This window comes from Accipiter gentilis, chromosome 5, assembly GCF_929443795.1.
Source record: "Accipiter gentilis chromosome 5, bAccGen1.1, whole genome shotgun sequence".
Taxonomy (NCBI): Eukaryota; Metazoa; Chordata; class Aves; order Accipitriformes; family Accipitridae; genus Astur; species Astur gentilis.
In genome coordinates this window covers 17532255-17551730 of record NC_064884.1, presented here as the reverse complement: position 1 = coordinate 17551730, position 19476 = coordinate 17532255, and the positions used below count along the sequence as shown (strand labels likewise).

Genomic DNA, 19476 nt, shown 5'->3' with positions numbered 1-19476 from the left:
TCCCTCTGCCTCCCATGGCAGTCTTTTCCCTGTAAAAGGACCGATCTGTCTAAGGTAGAGAAATTCAATTTCTTTGTATTCATTGCCATGTCTGCATGTAGTTAATTTACAGAGGCTATGCTAATAGTTTGTCTTGTTTAACTTTACTTTTTAAATAGTTTGGGGGTTTTTTTCAGAAATTAATTTACTTTTCTGTTGTATTTGGGTCAGACAGCACGATATCTAATTTGTAACCCTAAGGAAGGAAATATTTTCTGCTATTGTAGAAAGTAGTTTTTTAAAACTTTTGATTTGTACTGTTGTTATAATCTTCTAAACAGACACTGAATTGCATCATGTCTTCCTATTTTTTGTGATATTCAGGAATTAATAACCTTTTTACTGTGTTCTTTTTTTAAAATCAGGCTAGAATTTGAGAGGCAGCAACGAGAGGAGCTTGAAAAATTAGAAAGTAAAAGGTAACATTATTCTCTGTGGTCTTTATGTACATGTGTGTGAATATATATACACATTGTAGACTCATTGAAATTATTAATTTGGAATCACGTTGTTACTCAGCAAGCAGAGGTTCCTGATATAAATAATTTTATCTTGTTTTATCTTCTGTGAAGATTTTGGTTATTTTCTTGAACTGCTCATTCTTACTGATCAGTAACAGACAAGCTGGATTGTAGCTAAATGTGATCTTTAGCAAGGGAAACACCAAACACAAAGGTATAAGGATGGTAGATCATACAAATGTAATGTATTACTTTCTCTCTTAACTTTCATTATGTTATTTTAAAAGATGGCAAATTATATTCTTTATTCAGATCTTTCTTTTATGATTTAGTTGCCTTTGGAGTGAATCTTCATTAGGACAACTAATGCTATAAACTGATTCTCTTAAATGTAACTGTAGTGCTGTATGAGCATACTAATCATACTTATCAGGACGTTATTTAGAAATCAGTTTGAAGTGCAAAAGAAAGTATTGACCTCAGCTGGCAAATGGAGCTGACTGTTCTGGCTCATCATGCCTGCTAAGATTTTTAGAAGTAATAGCTCTCACCTTGTTGCAGATCACAGCATTGATTAGATTCATAAGTTGAAAGACACTTTCTGCCATCTCAGCTTTAGACTGCTTGCTCCATTTTGAAAGAGCTGTTAATGTATTTGGGCTAAGCTAAGTAAACTCAGAAAACCCCTGAAACTCTGAAGCATTAGAAGATGTTATTCAGAAAATGATGCAACAGAATCACTGGTATTTATCCTCTTTTTTATGTTGATAGGATTTGAATTCAGATTGCGCTGAAGTTGTTTTGCTTGTGCTTTAATTTATCTGATGTTAACTTTTTGCAAAATAACCAGCTGACTTGCAGATTATCTCTACGTGTATTCAGGTGATAGCATTATGGGGATAATGGTGACCTTAAAGTCTTAGTCTGTCCTCATTTGGAATCCACTAGAACCTTTAAAAGAGAGATTGCACAGGACATAATAATTTATCTTAAAGTAATTTCTCTCTCAAATACATCTGTTCCTAAGTTTATAATCCTGTTTATCAATAATTCAGTTGGGTTCACCTAAAGAGAAGACATTGTTTTAATTAATCAGTTGGCTTAAATTTGGTGAGGCAAATTTCTAATCAAGTCCTTTTATACATGTTGTCTATATGAGAATGTATGTATACATAAAAATATCTAATTTACTTTTCACTGTGTGCACTTGTGTTCCATCCATATTTTTATTGGATTTGACAGAGCTAATAGTCTAATTTTCTAATGTGAATGCTATGTAACATATCTTCCTATAATTTCATATATCCACAACTTTATATGTTGAAATAGACTATAAAAATCTCTTTACCATTCGTCTCAAGCATTGAAGTCACTTCGAAGCAATGCAGGATCTTAACCTGTGGCAAACCAAAACTATTAAAAAAAGAAAACATTACATATACTGCAAAATCCTTGTCCAAACATTTTTAACTTCTAAAGGATATGTTGTCTTTTGGAAACCAAGAAAGAAAAGTTTGAATTATTGCATGTAATTTTTTACTGTAGGAAACAAATAGAAGAGATGGAAGAAAAACAAAGGTCTGACAAAGCAGAACTTGTAAGGATGCAGCAAGAAGTAGAGTCACAGCGCAAAGAAACAGAAATAGTACAGCTGCAAATTCGAAAACAGGAAGAGAGTCTGAAACGGAGAAGTGTTCACATTGAGAGCAGGTTAAAGGATTTGCTGGCTGAAAAAGAAAAATTTGAAGAGGAGAGATTACGGGAACAACAGGAAATAGAGCTTCAAAAGAAAAAGCAGCAGGAAGAAATTTTTGCCCGGGTCAAAGAGGAGTTGCAGCGACTACAAGAACTTAATCATGATGAAAAAGCAGAGAAAATGCAAATTTTCCGTGAACTAGAAAAACTTAAAAAGGAAAAAGATGAACAGTATGTTAAGCTGGAATCAGAAAAAAAGAGACTTGAAGAACAAGAAAGGGAGCAGGTGTTGCTGGTGGCTCATCTAGAAGAACAGCTTCGAGAAAAGCAGGTCATGATAGAACTCCTGAAGAGAGGGGATGTACAAAGAGTTGAAGAAGAGAAAAGAGATCTTGAGAATATTAGAGAATCTCTTTTGAAAGTCAAAGAAGCCCGATCTGAAGGTGATGAAAACTGTGAAGAGTTAGAAAAAGCACAGCATGATTTCATAGAGTTTAAAAGGAAACAACTGCAACAGTTGACTATTTTGGAAAAAGATTTAGTTCAGCAAATGGATCACCTAGAAAAGGAAATAGCAGATGAAAAAAGAGCTCTGGAACAATTAAAATTTGCACACGAAGAACATTTAAATGTCAAGAGAGATGATGAAAATTGTGTGGATGCTGTACTCAAGGCTGAGGAAGTTGACAAGATAAAGCCAGTGGAGTACAGGCTCCAATCTAAAGTACGCCAGCTTGAGTATCTGAAGAGTAATCATTTGCCAGCTCTGCTGGAAGAAAAACAAAGAGCTTCTGAAGTCCTTGATAGGGGCTTGTTAGGGTTAGATAATACTCTCTATCAAATAGAGAAAGAAATAGAAGAAAAAGAGGAGCAGCTTGCCCAGTATAGAGCTAGCACAAATCAACTGCAGCAGCTTCAAGAAACCTTTGAATTCACAGCCAATGTAGCTCGTCAGGAAGAAAAGGTTCGGAAAAAGGAAAAAGAAATACTTGAATCAAGGGAAAAACAGCAGAGAGAGGCGCTGGAGCAAGCTGTTGCTAAGTTAGAAAGGAGGCATTCTGCTTTGCAACGTCGTTCAACAATAGACTTTGAAATTGAAGAGCAGAAACAGAAGCTTGCCACCTTGAACAACAGCTGCAGTGAACAGGCAGGTCTGCAGGCCAGTCTAGAAGCTGAGCAGAAAGCCCTTGAACAAGACCGAGAACGGTAAGTGTTGTGGTAGCTTCCATTTATTAGAACCTATCCACAAAAAGTGAATAATTTTATACCTTAGGTGTTGAGAGAGTGACTTGTTCTGTGTCCCAGTATTTGAGTTTCTTCAGGAGTTTCAAGTAATTTACCCAGAATTGAAAGTCTATAGTTTTTTTTAAAGGATTCTTGCTCACTCATTAATTTTTATTGTGTTCAAATGCTTATCCCATTCTCAGCAGTATAGTATTTGCATTAGCCATCACAGTACTTAAATAGATTATTTTACCTATTTAGAAAGCTCAGCCAACCTTATGTTCTGCCCTTACGAAAACATGTACCATCTAACAACTTTTTTATCTTAAAATATTAATGTATAACATTTTGTTTCTTTATTAGTAACAAGCTAGATGTTTGTTCAAGATTTGGAGACTGATAGTTACGGTAGACTGCCAACTGTCTCTCTCAACTGATGATGTATTGAACACTTCTGGTATTCAAACAGGTGTAATATTTAAATGTTTGTTATTGGGTTTCAGGGCTATATGAAATAGACTAGCCATATATCCCTGTAAAATTTGATGGTGTTTTTTAAGCTTATTGGAAAATATACAGAGGCTTTAATACAGCTCTATGTGATGACAAACCCTTTTAGGTACAGAAGCAATGTCATCAGTTATGATATCTGGTAGCGTACATTCAGCCTAAGTATGGGAAGCTCAGAGAAAAGTGATTCAGGTAAGGGAGGATCTTTCTGTGGGGAAGAAGAGGAAAGAATCTTTTGTTTTATTTTTGGCCTGAGCAAATATCCACTGGGATTAATGCATTTAGTCCATGCAGTATGGAAAAAAGCGCAGAATTGCCATTTTAAATGTGTTGTCTGATTTGCTAATGCTAGAGCTTTAAAACCTGTGATTATTGGTGAAACAATGAAGAATTTTTTCTTGAGGTAGCATTTGTCATTTCTTTTTTTAATATTCCACTAATTACCTGACTCTTCTTTCATAAGCTCTCCAAACAGATGCTTGATTAGAAAAACCACCTAAAAAAAGAAAATTGCCTATAGCCAAATTAAAGAGCTCTTCTGTATCCTCTTCCTGTTAAACCATTATCAGAAGAGAATAGTTCCTCTCTATACCCTGTGTAAAGGTCACTTTTTCAACATTTAGAGCTCATTATGTGTGTTTTTAGTCGAGCACTTTCAATACTGATTTATCATTTTGTTGTGGATATTGCCGTTATTTTTCATAATTGTCCTGAACATAAAATCTGGTTTTCTACACTAAGCATCCCACTTGACTAAAGTCAGCTATAAAGAACTGGAGGTTCCACAAAAATAGACAGCTTAGCCCTCAAGAGATTGCCGAGTTGTGTGATAAGTGAAAAAATATGTTGTCAGCTGGAAGACTGAGATGTGGAAAAGATACCAAGAAAGTGAAAAGGTCTCTTTTTTTTTTTTCCCTTGGATTTTTTTCTTGTTTACTTTAAAGTCCTCTTGCACAAACTAAATAAAACTTTGAAGTCTTTCAGTGAATTGCCCAGGGGCCTGAATAATTCAGTTCGGAATGTTTTTATGAATGTTGAGGTAGAAGAAAATCTTAAGATACATGATAGTATGTTAAATGCTTCGGGCTACTTATTGCTCTTGTGTTTGAGTTTACACTTCACAGTACACGATGTCTTAGGTGCTATAGTAAACATATGAATTGTATATGTTGCTTATTTATCTAGAAACCATTATGTGATAATGTGCTCTGGTTCAGATCAGTGTTAACTCTGAAAATGTTTAAATGCAATGTTCATTTGAAATGCTCTATGAATCTAAGTCCATCATAACTGGATAAAATGTTTTTTTTCCAGTTTGAATTAGGGTTAGCTCAAATTCTTTTGCTTAGAGGGATGACACCCAAAACAATAATTTGAAGTTAACTTATACTGGAATAATGCATACATGTTTGTCTTTACTGGCAGAGGTTTGTGGCAATAGAATTAACATAAAGCAACTGTAGAGTCATCTTTGAGACAACGGGATGTATCGCTGGCAAGTGGCAAGGTGCACTTTAATGTACTTACTGGTGGATGCATCACATCGCTGGATAAGTTTATAGCTATAGAAAGTGATATCTTTTGATAGTAGGATGTTTACAAATCAAGAGATAAGCTTTGTTCCTTTAATGTAATTCTGATTTTCCATAGTTGCAAACACTCCTATATCCATCAGCCATTTTCCATCCACTTTTCCTCAGGATGCAAAATTGTTTTGCTGCTAATCAAAAGAAACAGATGGTTTCTGGCAGTGCTGCAAAAAGTACTCTAAAAATGAAGTAACAATTCAGCCTGCTTTACTCCAGCCTAAGCCTCAGCATTCATCATCTCTTTAATTTTCTGTTTTGACCTCCAGGGTGGAATAAAGTAGCTGTAGCGTTGTACTTCAATTTAGATATATACAATCGTAGGATAAGTGGTAGAATCCCAGCTTTGCATAGTTTCCCCTGCTTTTGCGGGAACTTCTTTTCTTTTGTTTAATTTTCAGGTAAACTCTAGAAAAACAATTACCTTTAGAGATAAAAGTTGTAATGGAAATGGGGTAGATTATTACTGTGTTACTAATATAATCTCAGCTACATTACAAGTGAAAAGTGTGTTCTGCAGATAACTTTGTTATAATGTAGTTTAATTTGACTAAGTGATAAATATTGCAAGAAGTGCTTCTTATTTTAAACTAGATGCCTCAGGCATTTTCAGTCAAAAATACAGTATCCAATTTTACATATTCTATTCTGTGCATAAATCTGGTATGAAATTTTTTTGTTAAAAAAAATGAGGTTTCCACTTCAAAAGTTGATTTATTAGGTAGATATAAAATAAATACTAGATGTTTTATTTTGTTTTTAAATTTTATAAAATACATATACAGACAAAAGGAATAACTGGAAAATAAGATTTATATGTATAGTATACAATTTAAAGATTTTCTTATAGATATGTTTTGCCACATCATTGTTTTAGGTTGTCTTTGTTTTTTGGATTAGTGCTATATTTTGATTTTTTTAATTTTTCCCCTCCATTTATTCTTTTACTTCACACTGGAAGCTAATAGCTGAGGTCATTGATAGAGGTCTGTAATGAGAAAAGTTTATTCAAGTGATCCTAATATATAGGCTAAGTCTTATGAATTGATATCTAATGTGCTGAGTTAGATACCTGTTGCATCGGAAGTTGTTGAAGTTGTTTTATTTAATACTGCTGTTGTACTGTGGTTTTGCGCTACCTCTTTTCCTATCTAAATATTCTTAAAGAACAATTATGATTTTTATATCTTCATAAATATTAATACCCACAACCTTATATACAAGTATTGAGTGTAAGTACAGTACTTGCCATACAAACTATGGGAATCAACTCTAAAAGAAAGCAAATTACATTTTAAGATCTCTTTGTAGCCTGGACCAGGAAATTCAGCAGCTGAAGCAAAAAATATACGAGGGTGACGGTGGTCAGAAAGGAAATCATGGAACATTAGAAGAGAGACTCTACCATACTACTTCCCCGACCAGCCCAACAAAGCCACAGCCACCCGCTGCTCCGCTAGTTGATGATAGGTAGGTAACCTGCATTTATGCAATGTTTTGGTAGGAGCACGAACCGTAGCTTTAGAAAAGAAATGTTTTGGAAGATTGTACTGCCTGAGTTAGATTTTAATTAAATACTGTAATTGTACTTAAATACTAGTCTGGAAGTAAAATTAATTTTATGTATTTTACATTAAACAACCAACAGCCTAATCTGTTGCTCCTGTGCAGTTTATTTTAGAATAGAGGGTTGGCAAACTGTAGGCTACAATGTATTTAAATTGTTTTTGTGTTTACAGTTACTTATCTATATGGCATTGCTTTATATACGCTTAAAGCAGCAAAGTAAATGAAATTGTGTTAAGCCTTTTTTAACAAGGCAGCTGCCTGGTATCACTTAAAATCTATTTCATCTCTGTTCCTTTTACACCTACACATGCAGTTGTTAGCATCAACTCTTGGAACATTCCTTCTGTTTGAAGACTAAACCTTTGTTAGCCCAAGTTGCTGATATCACAAAAGTGATAAAAGCGAACTGTTAAGTAACTAAAGATGCAACCCCAGCCTTCTAGTTCTTCTTCATCGCCCTTACCTTCACTGCCACTTGTATGTAGAGCTGTACGCATAGCAGTGGCTTAACCTGTGGTCCATTAAATTGTCAAATTCTGTTAACAAATTGTTAAGTATTGGCTGTTAAAGGAATACTTCCTCAAAAGTCCATGTTCCTTAAGGAGGGATAATACTGGTGTAACGTTATACCTGCCAATTAAGAGTTGTGCAGTACTTAGGGTTTACAAGTGTTTCAAAGAGCCTTTTAGCCTGTCTTGACTTTTACCTAAGAATATACTACTTTTTTTTTTCCCCCCACTGAAAGGATAAATGCCTTTATTGAACAAGAAGTGCAGAGAAGGCTCCAGAATATTCATCATAAAGCAGAGGATAACAATGTTAGCCTGTCCTGGTCTACAGAAAGTTTAAAGGTGGGCAGAGATGGGTAGGAAATCCTGACCTTCAATGTACCACGTGTAACCACTGATTTAGTTTTGTTGTTCAATAATTTTCCTGTTTTCCTATGTTTACTTTCAATTTACCAAAAAAGTAAACAGTAGATCGGGATATCAGTTTTAGGTTTTGATCATCTTTTTTTTCCATTGGCTGTTTTCCATTTTTTTTGCAGGGAAGAGTGTGTAAATGGCAACAGGAAGCTTGCAGATCAAATAAAAATCTTAATTTTATGTCTGTAAAATACATTGATAAAATTACATCCAGAAGAACAGTAATTGTTTATGCTTGCAAACAAATGCTCATTTAAAAACTGGTGATCTAATTAATCTGAAGACTGGGTTGATTGACTTCTAAGCCAGTGGCTTAATAAATATCAATAAGAAAATAGTTACTTTTGGCTGTTAAAAAGAATGTCTCTTCCTATGAATACTTTTAAATGAACTTACACAAGCAAGGCATTCTAATTATCACCTGTACCTTTTTTGTTCTTAGGATAATGAGAGGCTTAATAATGGCACTGTTCAACGCAAGCTGAAGTATGAGGTAGGTCATAATTTGTCAGAATGAAATGGTTGTCTTAAATTATAGCATGCCCTGTAATTAAATTTCTTAATGTTTAGCTGCATAATTAGAATTTTGAATTCACAGCAAGATTAATGGCTAATGGAGACAGCAATGCATTTTGCCAGCTGGAATTAAAGTGATCTTTTTCAGATTGGGCATAACTTTTTCCTTATTTGAAAGGTGTGGTGTTATTGTGGATCTTTCTTCCTTGTTTTGTTATGATTCTTAATTTGGAACAGTATCTCTTTCCTGATTTTTAGAGGATAAAAGCATTTAATAAGGACAGGTGGTCTGAATTCAGAATACCACTTTACATTTTTGACTCACAATGAACTACTGTAAGGGTGTCTATAATATTAGCAAGTAGCATCAGGCAAATTTGCTTATGTCATGAAAGATTCATACATGTATTTTTAAACTGAGGCTTAGACCCCTCCCACCATATTTGGTTGCCTAACTTTTGCTTGAAACATGGTTAATTAGTTGTCTTGGTGAATAAATCCTAAATACCTTTATGGAATTAAACCTTAATAGTAGGAGGGCTGCAACACCTCTTATTTGGAGTTTTTTGGACTTTTACACTGTTATTTTGAAACTGTGTTGGACTTACACACTATCTTGGATAGTATAGGATTACCTTTTTGTGCATGTGTGGAAGCTAAAGGGTGTATAAATTCCTGCGTTGCCCTTTGATGTTCCTGTGGTTTTGAGTAAAGCAAATATAAACAAAGTGAAATGGATACTGTACAAATAAAAAGCAGTGGTGGGCTGGAAAGGTCAACCATTCCTGAATCAGACTTCAATCACTTCTGTTGGATTTTTCTCTCTCTAATTTTGAAAGATGGTACAATGATTTTTACCAATTTTGAATGATTGTACAAACCTAATCAAAATCAATCCTCAATTTAAGAAATGTTCAAATCGGAAGGTTTTATAAAGATGTTTCTATTTTCTTCTTTTGAAATTCCTAACAGAAAAGTCAACAGTGGCAGCCACATTATGGCTTTCAATTTATGTCTAAAGATGGCAATTGTGCTTCTGACTTATGTGGAGAAAACACAGGAGTAAGAGACCATAAAAGACAGAAGGAATATACAGAGATGTGGGATTTCTTTTCCAGTTCTGGAAGAATGTCCTCCCCTTTTACATCAGAGAAAGCATTTGAGAATGAAAGGGGTAATTCAGAACAGGAGAGCTTTTCTTGTCGTTGTGACATTGAAAGTAGTTTAATTCACTCTAAAAATATTAATACTTTAAAGAGTAAGAACGTTCCTTATCAGAATGTTTTATCTACTTCTTTACAAAGTCATGACTTAAATAATGTGGCTTATTCGCTCTGCAAGGTTGAAAATTTCTATCATTTTGACGATAAAATAATTACTTCTCCAGATCGTGACAGCTCAAGAACTGAATCTGATTGTTCCCACTTGAAACAGCTGCCTCCTGTAGGATCCTTAATGGGTGCTAATGAGCAGTCTGGCTTTAACAGCATATCGTGCCTTCTCTTTTCTCAGTCTAATGTGCATTCTGAAATAATAACTTGTAAAGAAAACAGCCCATTTAAGACAGTGCATCTGACAATCAGAGACGAGTCTAGTAATTCTCAGCTTCCAACACGAAAAGCCTCTGATTTTATTTCTTTTAAGTCAATAGCTTCTCGTTTTGATGTGAGACCAAAACACACTTATGGTTTGGGATATCTTTTCAGTAAGCTTTCCTGCCTTTATGAAAATACCACTAGTCAGCTGCTCAACAGTACAGTGGTTTCTAAACAAATTAAGGAGTTGAGAAGTTTGTGTGACAGAAGCGAGATACGTGCACAAGCGGTGTCATTAATAGAAAATCTGCCATTTATAAGAAACTTGCAAGTAAATGTATTCTTCAAGTCAGATATGAATCAAGACATATCCCACTCTACTGATGATTCCAAAGCTCATACTGGAATTGTCATTCAGCCTGAATCCCCTGTGCAAGAGACTATCACGACGTGTGTAAGCACAGAAATCTCCGATGCCTGTGTGAGAAAGCCCTCTGAAGGATTTGCATGCTGTTGCGAAAACAAAGAGCTAGAAAACAGTCTTGTGTTAATACAGAAATTTGTGCATTTTCCTGATGTTTTTTTGAAGCTTCAGGTCTGTTCTCTGGAAAAAGTGCTGGAATTTTTGAGTTGTGCCTTGCCTCAAATTTGTATTAGAATGGAGGAGTTGAAAGGTATATATTGGCTTTCTGTTGGCAGTTGCAAAAAAACTGATCCGGAACCTGCTTGCTTGCTTTTGTTCAGCTCTGTTCTGTATGTTGTTGTTTCTTCAGTCAAACAAGACAACTGCCAGACTTCCTTGGCAATGTTTCATGAGGTTCCCATCATCACAATAAAGGAGATTCAAGTTGGCTTTGCTGGACAGAGTATTAGTCTTCTGTGTTCTGCTGAAGATGGTTTACTCACAATATTTACCTATAACAAACACTTCACTCAAAGAATTTGCCATGACATAATGAGCATTTTGATTTCTACAATAGATGATGCTGTTTATTTAAATCACCAGCTCTTGAAAGATGATCTGATGCAGATTTCGGTTGACTGGACATCAGAAGTAAATGACTTAGTTTTTTCAAATGGAGTACAATTGTCCTGTAAATTCAGAACTGTATTAGCTGATCTAGTTTACTTACTCCATGAAAATATGGGAAGTATTAAACCTTTGTTAGGTGATGTTCATGTAGTGCTGTATACCACAGTGAAAATGGACTGTGCTAAGCAGGCTGTGTATAGATCTCTAGTTCTTACAAATACTCATATAGGTCTCTTAAGGGAAAATAATGTCTTTTATCCTGCACCTAACTCTTTGGATGCTTCATGCCAGCGATCACAATTTGACATCCTTCAGTTGTACAGTTTGAATGATATCCAATGTGTAGTTTTGCCAGACAAAGAGAATTTCACAAACATTTTGCTTGTGTTTTCTAGAAGGAGCAAGGTTGGATCTGATTCAGGAATTGGTTTTTCTAAATACTGTGAAAAAGAAATAAATACTCAACTGACAGTCATCCCATCAGTTCTTCAAAGCAGTTTGCATATCCCTTCAGAAATCTGGAAATTAACATTCAGTTCAAGTGAAGAAGCCATTTGGCTAATTATGCATCTGACTAGGTGTTGAAATCCAAATACGTTTAGATACATTCAAAATAAGAGGCTAATGAATATTGATAAAATCTTTTTTTTTTTTTTTTTTTTTTTTTTTAATCAATAGGCAAGAGTCCTTTAAGCCTGTAAGGAATACCGTAGAGTATGTGCACACATCTTAACAAAAATCATTATTACTTGAGTGCTTCCTTTTTGTGTGTCTCTAATATGCTGTACATGAATTTCCTTGGGAAAGTGAGGAAATTAAATATTTCTATCTTATGTAGTAGGTGGATCAAAACTATAATTACAACTGTGTCTTCTGATTTCCATTTTGGCTGCTGTTTCTGGCTCCCTCCATCTCCTGTCTGTCTTCATTAATGTCTTCTCCATTCCTTCTGGATTGCCTTTTCCTAAATCTGAGTATCTTTGTTCTTCATGCTTCTCATCTGTTTCATGCCCTTGATGTCAGTATTCCAAAACATCTGCAATATCTTTTTTGTCTGACCTGTAAGGTGTGTTTAGGTTCCTATGGTACATTCACTGTATGCTCTTAATGCTAAGGATGTTTATAGCCTTTATACTTAACAATTTAAGGAAGAATAGCATTGACAATTCTCTTCTGCTTTGGAGTTTTGCATGAAGGATTATTGCACTCTTGCATTAAAGTTTGCCACAAGTGCAAAAGGAGTTGTGTTTGGCTTATTCTAAGTGTGTGTTGGCTGAGTTATCAGGAATTGATGGATTTGCCATATCTTTTCCCCTGCATTTGCCCCCTTTGCCTAGAGCCAAGAGAGGTTAGACTATGTGGAAGTAGTGAAACAGAACAAGAAAAATGCAGAGAACATCCAATATTCTTTTTAGATTTTTTTCCCCTGCCTTCCTTTTCTTGCAGGGAAGCCATGCATGGCTTTGTTAAGTCATTCCTGTTTATTTTGTCTAAATAGTTAGCTTGTACTTCCCCACAATAGAATAAGTCTCTATATTCCCTTGATGTGAGTGTTTAAGGAAGATGTGAAAATGAATCTGCTTAAAGGGTGTAAACAGACATTGGTTGTGCTTTAAAATAGCATTTCGACCTTTGGGCATGCTACTATACCTGTGGTAAGGCAAATGTCTTGGGGTTTATCGTCTGTCTACATGTTCCTCATGCTGTTAAATGGACGATTGGCAACTGGGGATATTGCCTGATGGATGGAGTAAATTTATCCCTAGAGTTATCTGCATGTAATGTGCCCCTTTTTCCTGCTCGCTTCCTAATGGAGTTGGTGATGCTGTGAGATTACATCTCTTACAGTCTCTTTAATATTACAGTCCAAGAAATAATGGAACTATTGAACATTAGTAAAAGATTTCCGTTAGTTGAGGCTTGCCTTTAGCTTAGTACAAAGTTATTCTTTACCTGTTACCCCTGTCAGATGTTCAAATAATAAATAAGCTGTTGTCTCCTATCTTTTGCTTCTTCCCTTGTAAGGGGAGCTGGATACCTTTTGAATCCTGTTGCTTGAATGTGCCATCTGCCTTGTTTGAGGAGGATGGTCCTTGGCAGAAAAAACAGTGGTATCTAATCTGAAATTCTAAATTCTTTAAGCATATTGCCAGTAGAGGTGCAATCTTCTACTAGACAGAGTTAGACTTCAGTCTCTCTTCTAGTATAAGAACATTTCCCATTTGTTCTTACCATATGTTAAGACAGGATACTGTAATTCACGTGGGATTTAAAAAGAAATAACTTGTATTGGATGGGAAGTTGTGTCTGGAAGGATGAATGCTGGTTTGGATAGAGAATTACAGGGGTTTTTATCGTAACAAAACTTTCTACTGCCTTAAGGAAGACCAAAGATGAGCAAAATGTGTCATATTATTTTGAGGTATGGTTTTTGTTTTTAACAGAAAAGGTATACAGGAATATCTCGCAGAACATGGGGTAGACAGAGTAGTTATGAGTTGGAGCATAATCTTGTGTCAGTCCAGTTCAAGACTGGCTCCCTCATTGGCATCACCAAGGCATTTCTTCTGAGCCTTGATGAAAGTTAACACTGAATGACACTATCTGTAAGGACTGCCTTAATCATGGCTGTTAAATGACAGCAATTTCTGCAAATAATTCCTTTTCAGATTATACCCCAAAGTTAAATATTTATGCATGTTGTGTTCTAGATAACATGGTTGTCCTCTTTTGTGTTTGTTTTGAAATCTAACTTGATGAATATTCTGCACTTTTATGAAAAAATGACTTCACAGCAATATCTTTTATTCTACTGTAAATGAAACATAATGATCCATGTTTATGACTGTCAAAGCATTATTTAATGTATTAGGGTGTGTTTTTCCCAGTACTTTGTGTTTGAGATTATTTTCCTCTCTGACTATTAGCTGTTTGTAATAGTTCTCTGAAAACAACTGCCAATAAATTACGTGTTGACAGAGGTGACTTTAAGAGTGACTTTATGGGTTTATTGTTGTTTTAAAACAGATGATATTGTTGTCAAGGCAATGAACTCCTCTTTCCCCCAAGGAAAGAATTGCTTACATTTCTATGCTCCAGAAATTAGTTCTAGTTGAAAAGCCAGTAACTTGGGGAGAAGTGAAAGAAGGACAAAATGGAGTGGAGAAAATGTGTTAACAGAAGTCACTAAAAGTATTTTTTCCATTCCAATGCAATCTTTTTTTGTATTTTCACTAAAAAAAGAAGTTTATGGAAAACACCTAGATAAAGTCATTTAACTGGAACTAAAATTCACTTTCTTTGTATTTTCTTTTTCACTACTTTTAATGTTAACATTAAGGGAAATGACATTGGCATTTAAGATTGACTAGTAACGAAATAACAGCCTGCCCTTATCAATAGCCAGCTGAGGATGCCAGAAAGCTGTCTGTAGTAAACAGCATTCAGAGAGGCATTTATGAATGAGTTTCAAACTTTCCTCCAGCTCCTGCACAGTATCATATGTACTAGGAGTCACCAGGAGTTGCTACAGAGGGATCAAGTGTCAATGAGCAGAAGCATGAGCCACATTCGCATGTGGGGGTAGAATTTTGACCAAGCAACATGTCTTGTGGTAGTTGCTAAGGGATTGAAAATGAATGCTGAGCATACAGTTTCTATATAAGCGATGGATAGCATCACTAAATACAAATAAATAACATGGTCATAACTTTAAAGTGATAGGTTTTCAATCTTTTTTGTTATAGTTAACTTATATTTGTCATGGTGCTATTATTTTTTTAAGTACAAGTTCATTAAGGTTTTGAGACCAAATACGTTCAACTGAGAAAGTGGAGGATTTCCTAAAAGGCAGTGTCTGTACTTATTCACTGTAACGCATATGCAACTTTTTGACACAGTCACTGCAAAGCATTAATTTTTTCAGCTGAAAAAGTATTTTATTTTTGTTATAACTTCAGAGTTATAGATTCCATCTGGCTGTTAGTCAGAGGAATGTGCCCTCATTACAAATACCTTTTTAGATCTTCTTGTCCAGACCATGCACATTCATCATAGTTGAGTTTTCTGTTAATTAGATATGATTTAAGGAAAACAGTAGGAAACTGTTCTGACAGTGGATTGCTATGTTATCTATACGTTATTTAATTATAAGTTTGGATTTTTAAAGTCTAAGAGCTTTCTGAACTACCTAGATCCCTTGCAGCTTTGCATGATACTATAAACAGGTTTGTTATATAAAGACATAAAAAAAATATGACTGACTGTTAAGGCTTGATTATTTTTTTTTTATTTTTTTTTTTTAGGGAGGGTTAATAGAAAGTCTTCTGCTTTCCCTTGGTTTTGATATCTAAGCTGAAAATGCCATCTCAAAGAAAAAGTGGTATTTTTGCAGACACTTCACCTTAATTTTTTTCATGCATTAACAAAATGCTAGGATTTGCTTATGAAACAAGATCCACTTTGTTTTCAAAGAATTCCTTCATTTTAGAAATAATTTCTGCCTCCTCCATGCTCTCTTTCCCTGCTCTTCTGGCCAAGAGCATTTTCTCATTTTTAGTGAAGTTATTTTCTTTTTTTCCTTATGTAGTGATTTTGGTTTTCCTTTGTTCTCCCTATTTGGTATGCACATGAAAGCGGATGGTCTGTCGTTCACTGGGAGCAAATCCAGACGACCTGAAGGACCCAATTAAAATTAGTATTCCACGCTATGTCCTGTGTGGGCAGGGAAAGGATGAACACTATGAGTTTGAAATAAAGGTAAGTGCTTTTCAGTTGCTTCTCCTTAGTGTTTGGGATCTCTGTACATATGTTGCTTGCATTTGTACAATAATACCATCATAGTACCAATAATAATAGAAAAAATGCCTTTTGTTTAAAACCAAATAGTTCTAGTTTGCTCTGTCCAGCTGTCGGTGTTCACTGTGACAGCATCACAGTTAGCAAAGATGGAAACAGCAGCTGGAAATGCATCTGAGAATCTGTAGATTCCAGAAATCACCTTACTAACCCCAATGAAATGTAGTTTTTGTTCCACTAAGTGCAATTTTTGGTTCTGTCTCTTTCTGTTGTCTAAGTGGCCTCAGTACTGTTAAAAAAGAGAGGCTGTGAGAAGGCATGCACAATACAGGACACTACAAAGACAGGTGTTTTCCAAGTAGATCTATTGTACACAGGAGGTCGGTGGTCAAACTCTTGGGTAAGCAGTTCCAGATCCAGTATCAAATAATTCAGTTGAAAGTGTTGCTGAGATGAGGATTAAATGCATATTGGTTATATGAAAGACCATTATTTAGATGCAAGTGTCAGGTATAGAAAATGATTAGACTTGCAATATTTACCTGTAGTAATGAAAGCATAATTAAAGTATTTTGCACATATCCACAATAAAGGCTTGATTCTTTTTGGGTTCTCTTTGTTGTTCAGATTCTTCCCACCCTGCTTTTCCAAGGTCTCGCTTCTCCAAAGTGTTACCTGCTTCCTCTCCCTTCTAGTGGCTTCTTCAGTCGATCTTCTGTGTAGAAATGCTGGAAAAAATGCATATTCATTATGTTTTCTCTGGTACTAAGCCAGTGTTTTTTCAAAGTGAGATGTGAAGTCTAATTGGAAATGTGCTCTCAGTGCATGTGGACATGTAGCTTAACTGATGTACATGGCATCAGAGACAGAATTGGCAGCCTTCTCACTGAATGTACTGCCAGATGCTTTGCTAGCTGGTGTTAAGTTGGAGGAGTGACCTACCCTCACAGTGTGCAGGACCATTTTTGAACTATGCTCACATTCTCTTTTACAAAGCCTTTTATTAAGATGGGTAATCTTAGCTCTGAGCTAATTAAATTTTCATCTCGAAACATATTGCACAATTTGTGGGTGGAATACTTCCTTTTACCTTTTGAACTTTGAATTTCCTGGGGCCAGTGAAAGCCCCGAGCCATAGAGATGGTGAGAGAATAGTAAGTGCATACAAAACTTCCCCAAGGACTGTTCTAGCCACCAACTATTTTCAGCACATGGGATTTACTAAACTCAGTAAGGGTTAATGAAGGTAAATACAGTAAAAAGGTATTTTCTCTTTCTAGTAAGTTGGTAGATTTCTTTTCCAAGTATTCTCCCTTCATCCCTAGAACCCATGTAAGCAGCTGCAAGACCTTAGGATGAAGGAACAGTTAAAGAGTATGTGCAGGAAGACTTGGACTTACCTGGAAGGAACTGTGATAGAAGAAAAACATGTTGGAAAGGGGTGGATTCGTAAACAGGAAAGAACAAGAGGATATATATAGGAGAGATATAAATGCATGTGAAACTAGGCTCCAGCAGTTCTGTTGCTTGTATTTTGTTTCTATGAGAAGCAAGGCTTGCAACCTAACCTCAGCAATGGCATGGAATGAGCAGATGCTCTGGCTAAGAGTGGTGTCTATGGAATGGCTATTCTCTTCTGTCGTAATTGCCAGTACCGTCTTTTCTCGCTCTCCTGTGCCATTTCTAGGCTGCCTCTAAAAGATACTGCTGCTTAAGTAGCTGCTTTGATGAAGTTCAGAGCAACGAAATGGATGACATATGGGGTAGGGGAGGGGCTATCACTTTAATAATTGTATTCCATTGCTGTCATATTCCTTAGAGCACTTTTATTGAAGCTCCTATGGTCCTTAGTTCAGCTGTCTTTGGGATGTTTCTTACAGTCATTCCCTTACACAAATCGATCAACTGTTTATGCTTTTTCCTTTGCCTCCAGGTCTCTGTATGTCACAGTGGGCTGCTTTTGCTCTGGTCAGGATTTGGCTCCATGCTACAATCCACAGACCTTCCGCAAACTTTTCTATTTTAAACCTTTCCCCTGCAGAGCTCCCAGCTCTAATTTGATCTGTATTAATCTTCAGCTGCTGTTACTTTTATTGTATAGGAAATCAGAATACATGGTATAGTGATTTTTTTGCCTTAAAAATCAGGAGAGTAGGAAGACAGGGCAGGGAGGAGAGAACGTGTACCTGTTTATTTCATCCCTTCTTGATGGGTCAGGATACAATGTCAGTTGTTGAAATAATTCCTTATTTCAGCCTTACTTTAATTTGTTCAAGTTTATGTTCAATCTCATACCAGAATATGTGTCAGTCTTGGAAGGGCTGGGACATTGTTATTCTCATTTCCTTTGCAAACTCCCAAATAAGCTTTCTTCACCAAGGTTCCTCTTATTCTTGGGAAAATGGGTAGCTGACCTATTTGCATGTAACAGGACTTTGAAATCTGACAAAGGGACAAGGGATGATTGAGTTGAATTGTAAACCCTTGAATCCTATGTATCTCAGAAGTATTTTCTTCAGCAGATGTTTCTAGTCGTTGTATTTGTAGTTAAATTCTGGCATATTGCTGTATAGAAGAACCAATATAACAAATTTCTCTATATAACAAATATATAAATTTCTTTTTGTGACATACAATAGTGTTGTGGTTTAACCCCAGCCAGCAACTAAGCACCACGCAGCTGCTCACTCACTCCTCCCACCCACCCCGTGGGATGTGGGAGAAAATTAGGAAAAGTAGTAAAACTCGTGGGCTGAGAAAAGAACAGTTTAATAGAACAGAAAAGCAGCAGCTAATAATGATAATGATAACACTAATAAAATGATAACAGCAATAATAAAAGGATTGGAATGTACAAATGATGCGCAGGGCAATTGCTCACCACCTTCCAACCAACACCCAGCTAGTCCCCGAGCGGCGATTCCCTGCCCCCCCATCCCAGTTCCTATACTAGATGGGACATCCCATGGTATGGAATACCCCGTTGGCCAGTTTGGATCAGGTGCCCTTGTTGTGTCCTGTGCCAACTTCTTGTGCCCTGGCTGGGCATGAGAAGCTGAAAAATCCTTGACTATAGTCTAAACACTACTGAGCAACAACTGAAAACATCAGTGTTATCAACATTCTTTGCATACTGAACTCAAAACATAGCACTGTACCAGCTACTAGGAAGACAGTTAACTCTATCCCAGCTGAAACCAGGACAAATAGTAAAGATTATTTCCTTTATATGCCAAAAGAGAGAGAGAGAGTTCCACTTTTCTTGGCAGCATCACAGTTAGTTCGTAAGTCTTTCAACTGTAACATACCATCCAAAAATCTTTTATTTTAGTGCAGGTTCAGCATCTTGTCCATCTAGACATATATAACATTTGGGAATGGGCCCGCAAGATGGTCTGTCCACTCAGGTTCTTCCACTGCATACAGATCCTACTTTAAGGTGTTGAGTGACTCTCATGAGAACCTATTGGAGAGAGTTCAAAAATAGGAACAAACCCATACTTTATTAGAGTTAAGATAGCACCATTTCCTTTTGCAGAAAGAGATGTCACGGAGCTGTTTGTGCTGGTCTGCCATTAAGTATTC

At 36.0% G+C, this 19476-nt stretch overlaps 1 protein-coding gene across 7 annotated transcripts in view; it reads left to right on the top strand.

Moving 5' to 3' along the window:
* The window catches only part of KIF16B (kinesin family member 16B), a 145731-nt gene that overhangs the window by 80984 nt on the left and 45271 nt on the right, over positions 1 to 19476 (top strand). For 3 of the 7 annotated variants that reach the window (XR_007506046.1, XM_049800518.1, XM_049800522.1), the window contains 7 exons: positions 22 to 54; positions 405 to 458; positions 2046 to 3401; positions 6815 to 6985; positions 7830 to 7935; positions 8453 to 8503; positions 15730 to 15852. Coding sequence is in view for 6 of the 7 variants with exons in the window: in XM_049800518.1 (XP_049656475.1) it covers positions 22 to 54; positions 405 to 458; positions 2046 to 3401; positions 6815 to 6985; positions 7830 to 7935; positions 8453 to 8503; positions 15730 to 15852 (1894 nt within the window). In the remaining variant the exon portion in view is untranslated. Of the gene's footprint in view, positions 1 to 21; positions 55 to 404; positions 459 to 2045; positions 3402 to 6814; positions 6986 to 7829; positions 7936 to 8452; positions 8504 to 9498; positions 11704 to 15682; positions 15853 to 19476 lie in introns of those variants that run through there. The other 4 variants (XM_049800521.1, XM_049800517.1, XM_049800520.1 and 1 more) reach the window with 4 other exon arrangements.